The 15,029-nt window shown below is 49.5% G+C and overlaps 1 protein-coding gene across 10 annotated transcripts in view; it reads right to left on the bottom strand.

Annotated features, from left to right (window-relative positions):
• Positions 1–15,029, bottom strand: part of ANK1 (ankyrin 1) — a 246,193-nt gene that overhangs the window by 21,446 nt on the left and 209,718 nt on the right. For 7 of the 10 annotated variants that reach the window (XM_050800354.1, XM_050800361.1, XM_050800356.1 and 4 more), the window contains 2 exons: positions 13,495–13,641; positions 1,320–1,878 (listed from right to left, as the gene is read on the bottom strand). In XM_050800354.1, coding sequence (XP_050656311.1) covers positions 1,320–1,878; positions 13,495–13,641 — 706 coding nt within the window. The remainder of the gene's footprint in view (positions 1–1,319; positions 1,879–13,494; positions 13,642–15,029) is intronic. The other 3 variants (XM_050800362.1, XM_050800363.1, XM_050800364.1) reach the window with 1 other exon arrangement.

Below are 15,029 nucleotides of genomic sequence, written 5' to 3'. Positions count from 1 at the left end.
CCTAATATTCCTGAGTGAGCCCTCCCCATGCCCTAATGTCCCTGAATGAGCCCTCCCCACCCTCTAATGTCCCTGAGTTCTCCCAGTGCCCTCATGTCCCTGAGTGCTCCCAGCCCCCTAATGTCTCTATGTGAGCTCTCCCAGCATCCTAATGTCCCTAAGTGAGCTCTCCCAGTGCCCCGATGTCCTAAGTGAGCCCTCCCGGTGCCCTAATGTCCCTGAGTGAGCCCTCCTGGCACCCTAATGTCCCTGAGTGAGCCCTCCTGGTGCCCTAATGTCCAGAAATGAGCCCCCCAGTGCCCCAATGTCCCTAAGTGAGACCTCCCGTCACCCTAATATCCCTAAGTGAACCCTCCCAGTGCCCTAATGTACCAAAATGAGCCCTCCCGGCACGCTAATGTCCCTAAGTGAGCCCTCCCCACGCCATAATGTCCCTAAGTGAGCCCTCCCCACGCCATAATGTCCTTATGTGTGTTCTCCCAGTGCTCTCATGTCCCTAAGTGAGCACTCCCAGCCCCCTAATGTCTCTACGTGAGCTCTCCCAGCACCCTAATGTCCCTAAGTGAGCTCTCCCAGTGCCCCGATGTCCTAAGTGAGCCCTCCCAGCACCCTAATATCCCTAAGTGAGCTCTCCCCGTGCCCTAATGTCCCCAAGTGAGCCCTCTCGGTGCCCCGAATATCCCTAAGTGAGCTCTTTCCGAGCCCTACTGTCCCCAAGTGAGCCCTCTCAGCAGCCTAATGTTCCGTAAGTGAGCCCTCCCAGCGCCCTAATGTCCCTAAGTGAGCCCTCCTAGTGCTCTAATGTCCATAAGTGAGCCTTCCGGGTGCCCTAATGTCCCTAAGTGAGCCCTCCTGGCACCCTAATGTCCGTAAGTGAGCCTTACGGGTGCCCTAATGTCCCTAAGTTAGCCCTCTCAGCAGCCTAATGTCCCTAAGTGAGCCCTCCCAGCAGCCTAATGTCCTTAAGTGAGCCCTCCCAGCAGGCTAATGTCCCTAAGTGAGACCTCCAAGTGCCCTAATGTATGTAAGTGAGCTCTCCCGTCGCCCTAATGTCCCAACGTGTGCTCTCTCAGTGCTCCTCGGGGTCTCTCCTGCTGGGCATACCTGGTGGGGTCTTGGGGAGGCACTGGCTTTTGCAGATGGCACCTACACTCCTATATATGGCGTCTGCCAGACTGAATGTATTTGCTCCTGTGCAATTAGAACCCAGCGTCAGGGTTGGCATCAACACCAACACCTCTGTCCTCACTGCCAGGCACAATCTTACCCAGGAGCCCAGAAGACAAAGAGGGACCCTGCTCCCGCAGTCAAGCTCTTACCTGTCCTGACTCCTCTCCGTCACCTGACTCACGGTGGGGGAGTATGTGACTCGGGCTTGCCCCCTCTGATGGCCTGAAACAAGAGACACTTCATTCTCTGAGTCCTGCCCTGCACCTGTCGCGTCATCCTGCCTCTTAGAACCTGGCAGCTTCTCTTCTGACCTCTGACCTTCCTCCTGTTCAAGCAAATCGATAAGGCCATTTGTGGCATCTGAATCCACTGTGTCGTCCTCCACAAGTTCCAGAGAGCCCAACTCGGGGCCCCGCGGTTCCTCTGAGAGTGCCCCCTCCAACTTCCACTCGTGACCTGTGGCGTCAGAGTCCTCGGCCTTGCTGCACTCCAGAGAGGAGTCCTCAGCAGTGACCAGGGAAGGCGTGAGGCCCGCGGACCACACCTGCATGTCAGACATCTCCAGCATGGTGTCATGCTCCGTGGCCGCCAAGGGGATGGCGTCTAGGACGGCCACCTCGTTCCAGTACTGGTCTGCACGTAGCGGAGAGGAAAGCGCACAGCCCAGGGAGGCAGGGGACAGCAGCTCGTCCTGCAGCGAGGAGTAACCTGGATGGGCAGACAGAGGGCAACATGCTCCAGCAGCGATTCCTGTCCCACGCATTCACATGCAGGTCAACGCACACGCACACACACACACACACGCAGGCACGGCCAGAGAGGTGCATGCACATTCAGGGTGGGTTGGGGCTTTCCAAGCTCCAGGCCCAATGCTCAGGCCTTCTGGCTACTGCCTGGGCATCCAGGCAAGAGAAGCAAGGCTCTGAATTGGGTGGGGGCAGCCAGGGTGTGAGGCAGAGATGGGGGAGCTCCCTGCTGGATGGTGAAGAGGAGATTGGACTCTTTCTTATCCAGTTCAGAGCACTAGATAAAGAAGCCTTTATCCAAAGGACTTGTGCTCCAATCTGTCTCTGATCCCGCGAAAGCTCCACTTCTCCATGGCTGGGCAGAAATAGATATAGCTCCTCTACTCAAAACTTCACTTTAGCTCAGTTCTTAGGTTCTCAGGGATGTACCTTAAAGGGAAGGAAAAGCCACCAGAACCAGGGGTAGTAACCAGGCTGCCCTTGAGGGGCCTACCAGGGTATACCAAACACCCATAGACCTCAATGTGGTGGTCACATGGGAAACAACCTTCTGGTGTGGCCAGGTGTCACCCTTCTCAAGTTGCTTATTGGTTCTAGAAACTCTGAATGATCTAAAGTGCCAGAGGGGAGGGCTCTTAGGGCTCAAAAGGGGCAAGGTCAGAAGGCACCAAGAGGCACCAGGTCTGCCCGCCCCAAAGCCCTGTGTCCAAGAGCCCCGAGCTGTTTGTCCCAGCTGCAGGTCAGCACTGACCTGGTGGGATGGGAGCCAGCTCGCTCATGCCCTGAGCGCATGACCCGTAGTCACCATGGCCTGCCCATCTGTCGTTCCCTGCTCCCTGGCTGGGATGGGAGTCCCTGCTGATGTTCTGGTTGGCTTTGGCACTGGCTCCCTGATGTTCATAAGTGACCGTGACACTGAGTGAGTGGCATGCACGCACATGTGCATTTGCGGGGGCATCAGCGTTCCATCCGGGGCTTCTCAGCCCTCCTCTGGCTGGGAGCAAGGACCTCTGCTACAGGAGAAAGAGGTCTCTGATGTCCCTTCAGAGCAGGTGCCTCTGTGGGTGGGAGAAGGGAATAGAAGACAAGATTCTCCAATGGGCTTGGCCTGTCTAGGAAACCAGGAAACAAGTACGTGCTTACAGCAGCTGGAAAGCCCACGGAGCTGAAAGTGAACCCTGTGAATGGGCAGGGCTGCCCCTTGCATCTCTCTAGGGACCTTCCTGCCATCCAGAGATGTCCAGACAACCCCCAGCCTAGAGTTCAAACCTAGTTCAAATGCTCCATTCTGCCATTCAGTCCCTACCCCCACCTCTACTCACATCCAACTGCCCCCAGGCTGTGCTTTGATTCAAGCCAGGTGGGCTCCTTTCTTGCCCTCTTAACCCTCCGTTAAGGGCCTCAGCTCCTGATCACCTGCTCCCCTGCTTTTACATCACTAGCTCCATTTATTCTCATCCACTCACTGTTCAACCAAAACAAGAGAGGTCCCATTACATGCCAGGCCCTGTGCTAGGGGATGACAAATCCCCAACACACATGAACACGAACACACACACACACTCACACACATACACACACTCACACACACTCTCACCCACACACTCACAGATGGGCCAGCTTCTTGTTTCATGGCATTTTCACAGCTTCCGCTCCTGTTGATCCCTCCCATCTCTGAGGCTGTCCTAGGGCCCTTGCTAAGGCTGTTCTCGGAAATGCAAACCCATGAGGACAGGGCTGATGTCTGCTTTCCTGTCCCCACCCTTTTCTACAACAGGATTGGGCCTCCACTAGCCCCATGACCACTGCAGAGCTCTCCAGGTGTGTGAGGACCCAGCAGCTGGAACAGAAAGACCTCAGGCACATTTAGTGGAACTGCAATTGCTAACATGTACCTGTGTGTTCAACGTGCCCGGAGCCGGGCTGTGTACTCGGCATGCATTCTCTTAATCTCCCCAGGAAAGTTTTCTTCCCTACAAGTCTACTTGGTTCCAGGTCCCAAATGAGCGGGGAGGATGAGCCTGTGAAGGTGGGGTGGCTGGGAGCAGGGCTGCACAATGGCAGACACTGAGGGAAACCCCTTTTAGCTCTGGCCAAACTAGGAAGAACAAGGAGGAGGGAGTGGGAAGAAAAGATGAAATGGGTCACATCTTACCATGAAATGAACTCCAAGTCACTGTACATGAAACTGTGACTTGAGGAATGATATATAGCTGACCAGGGCTCTGGCCTTCAAACCCTTCATAGAAAGCCCTCCAGATATACAAAAGCAGGACATTTTGGGGTCAAGTGATGATTATTTTTCTTATTACTCTTGCGAGCATTTTTTAATTTACATCACATACTGAGCATTTTTGTTGTTGTTGTTTTTTTTTGAAGCAGAGTCTTGCTCTGTTGCCCAGGCTGGAGCACAGTAATGCAGTCTCAGCTCACTGTAACCTCTGCCTTCGGGTTCAAGTGATTCTCCTGCCTCAGCCTCTCCACTGGGAGTAGCTCGGATTACAGGTATGCACCATGACACCTGGCCAATTTTTGTATTTTTAGTAGAAACAGGGTTTCACCCTGTTAGCCAGGCTGGTCTCAAACTGCTGACCTCAAGTGATCTGCCTGCCTCAGCCTCTCAAAGTGCTGGGATTACAGGGTTCAGCCACTGCACCCGACCATTGAGCGTATTTTTAGTGCAAAACATATCTTACGTGTTATTTTTAATTGCCACAACAACCCTACAAGGAAAATAATGTGATTCCTACTTTATACATTAGGAAACTAGAGGTTTAGCAACTTGGGGAAGGTCACATAGCTAGTAAGTTTGGTCTTTCCCATAGACTTTGCCATTAATCTCTTTTAAAAATAGCTTTGTTGAGGTATGTTTGACATTCAATAAATGTGTATCTTTAAAAGGGGGTAAATTGATGCATTGTGAACATGTGTACCCCCATGAAGCCATCACCTCAAATAAGAAAATGGACATTTGTCACCCCAGAAAGGTCTTCTCAAGCTTCTTTGTAATCTCTCCCTCCCCTTTCCCCCTCCACCAACCCCCAAACCATTCCCAGGTGACCCTGATCTTCTTTTCGTCACTATACATCACTTTGCATTCCCCAGGATTTTACATAAATGGATTCATACAGTATGCACTCTCTCTTTTTTTTAAGCCTGGCTTCTTTCACTCAACACAGTCATTTGTGTTTCATCCATGCTGACGCATGTATCAATAATTTATTTCTGTTGTTAAGCCATAGTCCATTGGACGGATATATCACAGTTTGCAAATCTATTTACCTGCCAATGGACATTTGGGTTGCTTCCAGTTTGTGGCTATTACAAATAAAGCTGCTAGTCTGTATGAACATAATGCTTTCTTTTCTCTTGGGTAAATAACTAGGAATGGAATGACTTGACCGTACAGTAGGTGTATGTTTAACTTTATAAGAAATGATCAAGTGGTTGTACCATTTTGCAGTCCCACCAGTGGTGTATGAGAGTTCCAGTTCTCCCATATCCTCACCAACACTTTATATGGCCAGCCTTTTTAATTTTAACCATTCTTTTTGGTGTGTGGTGGTACCTCCTTATAGTTTTGATTTGTATTTCCCTAATGAGTAATGATGTTGAGCATATTTTCATGTGCTTATTTGCCTTGTGTATATATTCTGGGTGAAAAGTCTGTTCGAATCTTTTGTTCAATCTAAAAACTGAGTTGTTTTCTTATTATTAAGTTTTGAGAGTTCTTTATATGTTCCAATACTATAGCAGATGGTTATTTGCCAATATTTTCTCCCAGTCTGTATCTCGTCTTTTCATTTTCTTAACAGTGTATTTTGAAGAGCAGAAGTTTTGATTTTGATGAAGACCAATTTGTCAATCTGTTCTTTTATGGATTGTGCTTTTGGTGTTGTATCTGAGAAATCTTTGTCTTAACCAAGATTTTTAAGGTTTTTTTCTTATGTTTTCTTCTAGAAGTTTTAAGTTTTAGATATTACATTTAATCTATGACCCATTTAGAGTTGATTTTTGTACACAAGGTAATAATCCAAGTTCATGTTAGTTTATATTTTTTGCATAAATATTCATAAATGATATTGGTCTGCAGTTTTCTTGTTGATTGTCTTTCTTCCCAATATCAGGGTAATGCTGGCCTCATAAACTTAGCTGAGAAGTATTTTCTCATTTTCAATTTTCTAAACCAGTTGTTTCTTCCTTAAATGTTTGGTAGAATTCACCAGTGAAGCCATCTGGGCATGGACTTTTCTTTGTAGGAATGTTCCAAACCATACATTTAATGTCTTCCATTTATATGGGGCTATATCTGTTTCTTCCTAAGTGAGCTTTGAGAGTTTGTGTCTTTCAAGGAATTTGTTGATTTCACCTGTTTTCCAATTTACTGACATAAAATTGTCACAGTATCCCTTTATTGTCCTTTTACTACCTGTAGATATTCTATAGGTAGTATATATTCCTTATTCCTGATATTGGTAATCTGCAGGTCTTCTCTTTTTTCATAATCAGTTTGGCTAGAGGTTTATCAATGTTATTGATCTTTTCAAATCACCAGCTTTTGGTTTCATTAAGTTTCTCCAAGTTTTTCTGCTTTCTATGTCACTGATTTCCACTCTAATCTTTATTATTTCCTTTATTCTATGATTTTAGGTTTAATTTGCTCTTCTTTTTCTAATTTCTTAAGGTAGAACACTCTTTATTTTGCTTTCATTTTTGAAGTTACTGTGCTAGGTACAGAAGTCTAGGTTACTTTGGAGATATTGTTTCTTTCCTCTTTAAAGATGTGGCATACTTTAAAGATGCCATACCATGTTCTGGCTTGTGTTGTTCCTTTTTTTCTTTCTTTTTCCTTTTTTCTTTTCTTTTCTTTTCTTTTTTTTTTTTTTTTTTTGAGACAGGTTTCACTCCTGTTACCCAAGCTGTAGTGCAATGGTGCAATCTTGGTTCACTGCAACCTCTGCCTCCTGGGCTCAAGCGATTCTCCTGCCTCAGCCTCCTGAGTAGCTAGAAGTACAGGCATGCACCACCATGCACGGCTAATGTTTGTATTTTTTGTAGAGATGGGGTTTCACCACGTTGCCCAGGCTGGTCTCGAACTCCTGAGCTCAAGTGGTCCACCCACCTTGACCTCCCAAAGTGCCAGGATTACAAGCATGAGCCACCATGCCCATCCTTGGCTTGTGCTGTTTCTAATAAGAAATCTGATGTCAGTCTTATTTTGGTTCCCTTGTACATAACACATTTTTTTCCCCCTCTGATTGCTTTTAAGATTTTTCTCTTTACCACTGGTTTTGACCAGTTTGCTAATAATGTGCCCTGATAGAGTTGCTCACATGTTTCCTGCGCATGGGGTTCATCAAACTTGTTGGATCTATGTCTTTATGATTTTTATCAAATTTGGCAAATTTTTGTCTATATTTCTTTTTTTTCTTTTTCTTTTTTTTGTGGGGGGATGGTTGAGAACTCTGTTGCCCAGGCTGGAGTGCAGTAATGTAATCTCGGTTCACTGCAACCTCCACCTCCTGGGTTCAAGCAGTTCTCCTGCCTTGGCCTCTCAAGTAGCTGGGACTACAGTCGTGCACCACCATGCCCAGCTAACTTTTGTATATTTTTTTAGTGGAGACAGGGTTTCACTATGTTGAAACACTAGGTTTCACTATGGCCAGGCTGGTCTCAAACTTCTGACCACATGTGATCCACCCACCTCAGCCTCCCAAAGTGCTGGTATTACAGGCATAAGCCACTGTGCCCAGCTTCGAATTTCTTACAATACTTTTTCTTCCTTCTTTTCTGTTGGGAACTGTTTTCACATATTAGGTAACTTGAAATTTCCCCATAGCTCACTTTCTGTTTCTCCAAAACAGAAAGAAAAGAAAAATATTTGGAGTTTCTCTTGCTATATTGTCAAGTTCACTAATCTTTTCTTCTGCAGTATCTAATGTCTAATCCTATCCAGTGTATTCATCCTACACATTACAGTTTCATCTCTAGAAGATTGGCTTGGGCCTTTAAAAAATATCTTCCATGTCTCTACTTAACTTTTTTTTTTTAATATCTGAAATACAGTTACAATCACTGTTTTACTATCTTTGCTATTTTTTTTTTTTTTTTTTGAGACAGAATCTCACCTTTGTTGCCCAGGCTGGAATGCAATGGCACTATCTCGGCTCACTGCAACCTCTGCCTCCTGAGTTCAAGCGATTCTCCTGCCTCAGCCTCCTGAGTAGCTGGGATTACAGGTGCCCGCCACCTCACCCAGCTAATTTTTTTGTATTTTTAGTAGAGACAGGGTTTCACCGTGATGGCCAGGCTGGTCTTAAACTCTTGACCTCAGGTGATCCGCCCACCTCGGCCTCCCAAAGTGCTGAGCCACCAAGCCCAGCCCTTTGTCTGTTAATTCTAACATATTTGTCAACTCTGGGTCAGTTTCAATGGGTTGATTTTTCTCCGCATTATGGATCCTGTTTTCCTGCCTTTTTGTGTGTCTGGTTACTCCTAATTGAATGCTGGACATTGCGAATTTTACCTTGTGGAGTGCTGGATGTTTTTGTATCCCTGTATGCTTGAGCTTTGTTCTGTTATGCAGTTAAGTTACTTGGAAGCAGTTTGATCCTTTTGCATTTTGCTTTCAAATTTTATTAGGAAGGACTGGAGCTTTGGGGGTTAATTTTTCCCTATGTCTCAGATGAGATCCTTTTTTGTCTCCTGAACAAAGGCTGTGAGAGATTAATTGGGAAAAGCTGGCTAATACTCATCTGAAATTTGTGGGGGACCCTCTACAGGTCTCCAGAGTGTTCTATCTGTGCAACTGTCTCCTCTCTGGTGCTCTGTCTTGAGAACTCCAGCTGTCTTGGTCTCCTTGGACTTTCAAAACAGTAAACTAGACAGCTGTAGGACTCACTTCATTGATTTCCCATGCTTTGTGGATCAATGTCCTTTGTTATTTGACATCCAATGTCTTAAAAACTGTTGTTTCATATATTATGTCCATTTTTTTTTTGGTCTGCAGTAGTTTCAAGCAGGAGGGTATATCCAGTCCCTGTTACCCTGTCTTGGCCAGAAGTGGCACACATTGCATCTGACATGGCTCCTTGGATTTGGCTGGATGAACATTTCATCACTCCTTGAAATTGGGATGAGACTTGAGAACTGGGAGAGGGCAGCTTTGTAGCCACAGAACACTTGAGGCTCATTCTTGGGTTCCTTTTGTGACTTTCCCACCTTGAGACTTCCACGGTATTCACTTTAATGGAACTTCACCCAAATAAAGATGTAAGGGGCCGGGTGCGGTAGCTCATGCCTGTAATCCCAGCACTTTGGGAGGCTGAGGTGGGTGGATCACCTGAGGTCAGGAGTTCGAGGCCAGCCTGGCCAACATGGTGGGCCCCGTGTCTCTACTAAAAATATAAAAATTATCTGGCTATGGTGGCAGGCACCTGTAGTCTCAGCTACTCGAGAGGCTGAGGCAGGAGAATCGCTTGAACCCTGGAGGCAGAGGTTGTAGTGAGCCGAGATCGCACCATTGCACTCCAGCCTGGGCAACAAGAGTGAAACTCCATCTCAAAAAAAAAAAAAAATGTATGGATACAGAGAGCACATGTACCACCTCTGCAGGAAGTCCCTGCTTGTCTTCACTCTGAGACTCCTTCCCTGGTAGCAGTATTTAGGGTGCATGCCCAGCTGCTCCCTCTCCCAGCCATGCAGGCTGAGATCCAACGCTACAGGTAGCTAGCTGTACTCCTGGTGCTGGTGGGGATCACTATGAAGCTGGAGCAATACTCGCAGAAGCACAAGTGCATCCTTATGAGGAACATCTCACAGGTCTGGGGTGGACCAGACCATAGGCAGGTCCACTGGATCCCCCAGGGTGAGTTCCAGAATGTCTGTCTCTCTGGTAGTCTCACGCAGCCCCACCACACCTGGGTCCCCAGCCCCTCCCTCAGTCTAGAGACCTCCTCTTGGGGCTACATGTTGGGGAAGTCAGGTAAAAGGCAGCCAGCCACACATATCAGTTTGGGGCCGCATACGGTCAGGTGGTCCCTCCTCATTCAGGTCACTGCCCTGGTTCTGTGCTGACCCAGAGGTAATAATCGTCCTGCTAGCATAATGTCAGCAGCAAATGGGGCAAGGCAACAGGGGTCATCAGACAGCCTCGCCCCAGACAAGGCCACACTTCACTAGCCACAGTTGTGAAGAATTGAGGGAAATAAAACATGTTTTATTCCCAAGTAGACATTAGTTTGTGTCTGATTTATCAGGCCAAATGGAGCTCACATGGGTGTGAGATGACCATTTCTCCTCTCACAAGGGAAGTCTGTTTTATTTTCAGAAACATGCTATTTTATTTTGGCTCTATAGGCCATGCTTTTTTCATGTTTATTCCCAGGGCCTGGGCAGTTTTGTCCTGTGTGGGAGAAGCACACTGGCCTTTTGGCCTGAGTGCCTCTGCTCTGGCCAATTCAGGCGCTGGTGGCGAGCAGAGCTATGCAGGGAGAGACAGCCTCAGGCTTCTAATTCCCGGACACCACCCACTTATGGCGCTCTCACAGAGCTGCCTATCACTGCCCGGAGTCCCAGGGCCTCAGAAGGAGGCTCAGACACGCAGAGGGACCAGGAAAAGCACAAAGGAGCCGAGGTCCGACTGTGGGCATCGGTGCAGTGGGCTGGGTGGGCACCAGGTTAGGCCATCACGAGCCCTGCCCAGGGGACAGCAGAGAAGCTGCAGAGCCTGTAGTGCCCCCCCAACCCCTCAGACCTCTGACTGTCCTGCCACCACCTCTCCAGACCACAAGGGCATCCAGATGAGGGCCAGACTTTCTGGGGCAGGGAGGAAGGCAGGAAAAATATAAAGACGCCAATTCTAGACCAAGCAGGGCATCGGTGCATCAGTCTGCTGGGGCCGGGGGAGGGTACATGGGGCACAGAGCTGGGTCTAACGGGGACCCGCCAGAGAGGCCATCGGGGGCTGCTGAGGCTGCACAGAGTAGCCAGGAAGCACGGAGCATTCGACTGTGACCATCTGAAATCAACTACTCGGGAGAGGGCTCCCTCAAAGACTGAAGTGCAGTCATGCCACTCTTTGGCCAGAACCCTCTGGTGGCTTTCCAGCTCACTCCACATCAAACCCAATGTCCTCATGACAGTCTATGGGTGGGCTCCGTGCCACCCCTTCAGCCGCCACGCCTGCCCTCTCTCCCGCTGTCCCTTTGCCTCCGCCTCCAGCCCCATCCTGTGAACACATCAGGAAAGCCCTCTTCACACTCCCTGCCCTGAAATCTTCCTCCTCAGCGCTGACGCATGGCTCCCACCTCATCTCCGGCAAGTGCTCCAACGCCACCCGCTTCCCTTGCACCATGAGTCCCCCAAGCCCCGACTCTGGTCTGTTTCTCCTGCACCATGTGCGGTAACTGCTGGTGCGTGATACAGTCCCCCGCGTGGTTCTCCTCACAGGAGGGAAAAGTTCCACGAAGGCAGATTTTTGTTTTGTTTTGTTTTGTTTTGTCTGGTTGAGAACAGGTATCTCTCTCCTGCCTAGCACAGTGCCTGGCGTGCGGTTGATGCTTGAAAAATATTTGCCAAATGGGCTGACCCCCTGAAGCAGAGCGCTTTCAGCAGACATGGAGTACACAGGCCCAGTCCCACACAGGGATTGAGAACCACTCGGGCAAGAATGCCTCAAAGCCTGGCAGAGGCCAGGGGTCTGTGGCCCGGGGAGATGCTCACAGATGCCCAGGTCTGTAACTGTGAATATTCACACTCAAGCGGTTCTGGTGGCCCATAGTCCTGTAGGTGCTTAATCAGGGCACAGGAAATCAAAAGCGTGCCCCTCTGACTTGACCGAAAGTACGCGCTGGATGTTAAAGAAGCCTCCACACACGGGAAGGCAGAGGAGCTTTGTCACCAGAATTTCCCCAGGTTTGTGACCTCCCTCAACTGCCCTTGGCCCACTGAGCTCCTGTAAAGCTCCAGCCAGGTCCCCTGAGGGGAGGCTGGAATCCCCAAGGGGGTGGACCCAGGGAGAGGGCTGGGCACACGCAGCAGGCAGCACCACACAGCAACACCCGTGCACACACACGCACACATGCGAACACACACACTCACATACACGCACATGCATGCACACACGCGCACACACATATGCACACACACACAGGCGCACACACATGTACGCCTAGGACACAGCCATGAGATGCGTGGGGAGACAGGGCTGGGGGCCATGACATGCATGTGGACATGGCCGGCTCTGTGCCTGCCGAAATGGGGACAGTGGAGACAGTGGAGACAGGCAGCACGATAGCATGGGTGCACAGAGGTCAACATGAGGTTAGAGGCAGAAGAGAGGGGCTGGGACGTGATCAGCAGATGGGCCCTGCTTCCAGGGTGCGAAATGGCACACTTCAGGAGTCACAGGATGTGGGGTAGGGAATAGGGAGGGCTCAGCGAGCACAGGGTCCCCTGGCAGGGGCTCCGTGCCCAGGTCCACCTGGGACTCGCCCTCGGCTGCGTCCCCCAACTGTGTACCCAGTCACAGGTGCCCACCCTCAGTCTGGGCGTGGCGGGGATGGCCCTTAAGACGAGGAGCTTGAGGAGCATACACATCACCATGCAGGCATCCAGGGTGACAGGTCAGCCACCTGAGGATGCCATGTCACAGACATGGAAATTTTGTTTCAAGGTCTGTAAGGAATTTTAGGGATCCAATCCAACTTGCTGATTTTACAGAAGGGGAGAGGGCTCAGTCATGCAGGGAGCTGGCAGGAAGGAAGGGCCTAGAACCCAGACCTCCTGGCCGGAGAGTGGGGCCTCACCGTTTATGTGCCCGCTGGCCAGAGAGGGGGTGGGCGAGGAAGGGGTTGTGAGGGGCCCTGGCCCAGGAGTGACAGGGGCTTGGGGGCAGAGGTCACAGACTCCTGTACATCCTCTCCTTGGGCTGGATCTCATGGGGGACCCGTGCCATGCTGAGTCACATCAACAAAGAATGAGGGGAAGGAGATGAGATGATACAAAAGGGAGAGAGGAAAAAGCAGAGAGACCCAGCTCCAGGAAGAGCAAACTGCTCAGTCCCTAGAAGTGGCCGCAGCAGGATTTGTAAAACATCGCCCAGTTAAACTGTGCTAGACCTTGGGCCAGGAATGGCCCTCTGCTTCCCAACCACTGACTGTTTTACAGATGGGGACACTGACACCCCAAAGAGGGCCCACGCCTTGCAAAGAGCTACTGGAAAGTCTGCAGCTGTTTAGGGGCAATGTCTAGCTGGCTGCCTCTGACTCAGCTTTTTCTCATACACCAGGCCCTCTGGGGATGCAGTTGCTGATGGCAAGGGCCTGGAGGCCATTCTGCAGGGCTGCAGAGGCACAGTCGGCAGGCGATGCCCACCTATACAGGAGCAGCCATCTCTCTCTCCTTCACCTCTGCTTCCCCCCGAAAGGAGGAACTCATTGCTAACAAACCAGCCCTCCCACCAGTGGGAGGCAGAGCGGGCTTTGAGGGATGAAGTATTATGGGAAGGGGTTATTGGTGCTGATGCCTGAAGGGCAGGGCCCCGGCTCAGCCCCCACCTGGTCCAGGTGACACTCACCATTCATCTGGGAGGGTGACAGCGAGTAGTCGCGGTCCGTGTGCCGCCTGTCTGGCTTCAAGTTGCGGCTCTGTCGGCCAGAACCCTCCAGCATGTTCACGATCTCGCCACGGTCGATGCTCTGCAGGGCTGTGCACAGATTTTCCACTGTGGTTGCAGAAGAGAGATATGCGTTACTCCAGGCCAGCGAGCAAGGATCACATGGGCTCAGAAAATGGGGTCAGGATGAAGATGGAGAAGGGAGATAATTTTTTTCAGAAGGTGGAGGTACCCTCTTTTCTTAGAATCAAAACAAACTTCCTCTTGGGAGAATACTTTTTATACTTCAACAGATCTTTTCCAAACGCTAACAGTGGGCAGTTATTTTATTTACTGGCCTGTTACCAAAAAAATAGTAAATTATTTTATTTATTGGTCTCACTCTGTCACCCAGGCGGGAGTGCAGTGGGGCAATCTTGGTTCACTGTCCATCTCCCAGGTTCAAGCAATTCTCGTGTCTCAGCCTCCTGAGTAGCTCAGATTACAGGTGCATGCCACCTCACCCGGCTAATTTTTGTACTTTTAGTAGAGACAGGGTTTTGCCATGTTGGCCAGGCTTGTCTCGAACTCCTGACTTCAAGTGATCTGCCTGTCTTGGCCTCCCAAAGTGCTGGGATTATAGGCGTGAGCCACCGCGCCCACCACAGTGGCCAATTTAAAAGTCTAGAAAGACTGTTTTTTATTTTTATTTTTATTTTTGTAATCTAAGAGGAGTACTACAAGAAAATAAGGATTAGAATGATTAGATTCTGTCCTTTTGAAATTCTTGGTCCTTGCCAGATGATTTGAGATGCAAATGCAAACACTCAATTTCTACTTAGTGGTTTTGAGTCTGGGAATCTGGTTGAGGAGGAGCTGAAAAGAGAACGAGGCAAAGTTCCCTCCAGGTTGGAGGAAGCTCCTGGGAGAATGAGAACTGGTTCAGACTGGGGTCCAGCTTACCCAGACTGTGTCCTGAGAGGACAATACTCATTTGCTTGGGAAATTCAACAGGAAGACCTCAAAGATGAGTCATATACCCTGCACACACATTGTCATCTAGGAGTCCTGAAGCAATTTTTATTTTATGTTTTTTAGAGTCAGGGTTTTGCTTGTTGCCCAGGCTGGAGTGCAGCAGTGCAACTGTAGCTCACTGAAGCCTTGACCTCCCAGGCTCAAGTGATCCTCCTGCCTCAGCCTCCAGAGTAGTTGGGACTACAGGTGTGTGCCACCACACCCAGCTAATTTTTAAAGGGTTATGTTACATAGTCTGCTCTCAAACTCCTGTGCTCAAGCAATCCTCCCACCTTGGCCTCCCAAAGTGTGGGGACTACAGGTGGGAGCCACTGTGCCAGGCTTTGCAATTTTTATCTTATTCCAAGGATATTAGAAAGGCTGAGGCCAAGCTTCTCTGATCATGCCTTCCGGCAGGACTGCCTGGAGACCTCCTGATGCGAGAGGCGCATGCGTGTGTGTGAGAGAGACAGACAGACTGACTCCAGAGGCCAGTGTCATGA

This window comes from Macaca thibetana, chromosome 8, assembly GCF_024542745.1.
Source record: "Macaca thibetana thibetana isolate TM-01 chromosome 8, ASM2454274v1, whole genome shotgun sequence".
Classification (NCBI taxonomy): domain Eukaryota; kingdom Metazoa; phylum Chordata; class Mammalia; order Primates; family Cercopithecidae; genus Macaca; species Macaca thibetana.
Note: the sequence above shows the minus strand (reverse complement) of the source record. Positions and strands in the feature narration are given on the sequence as shown.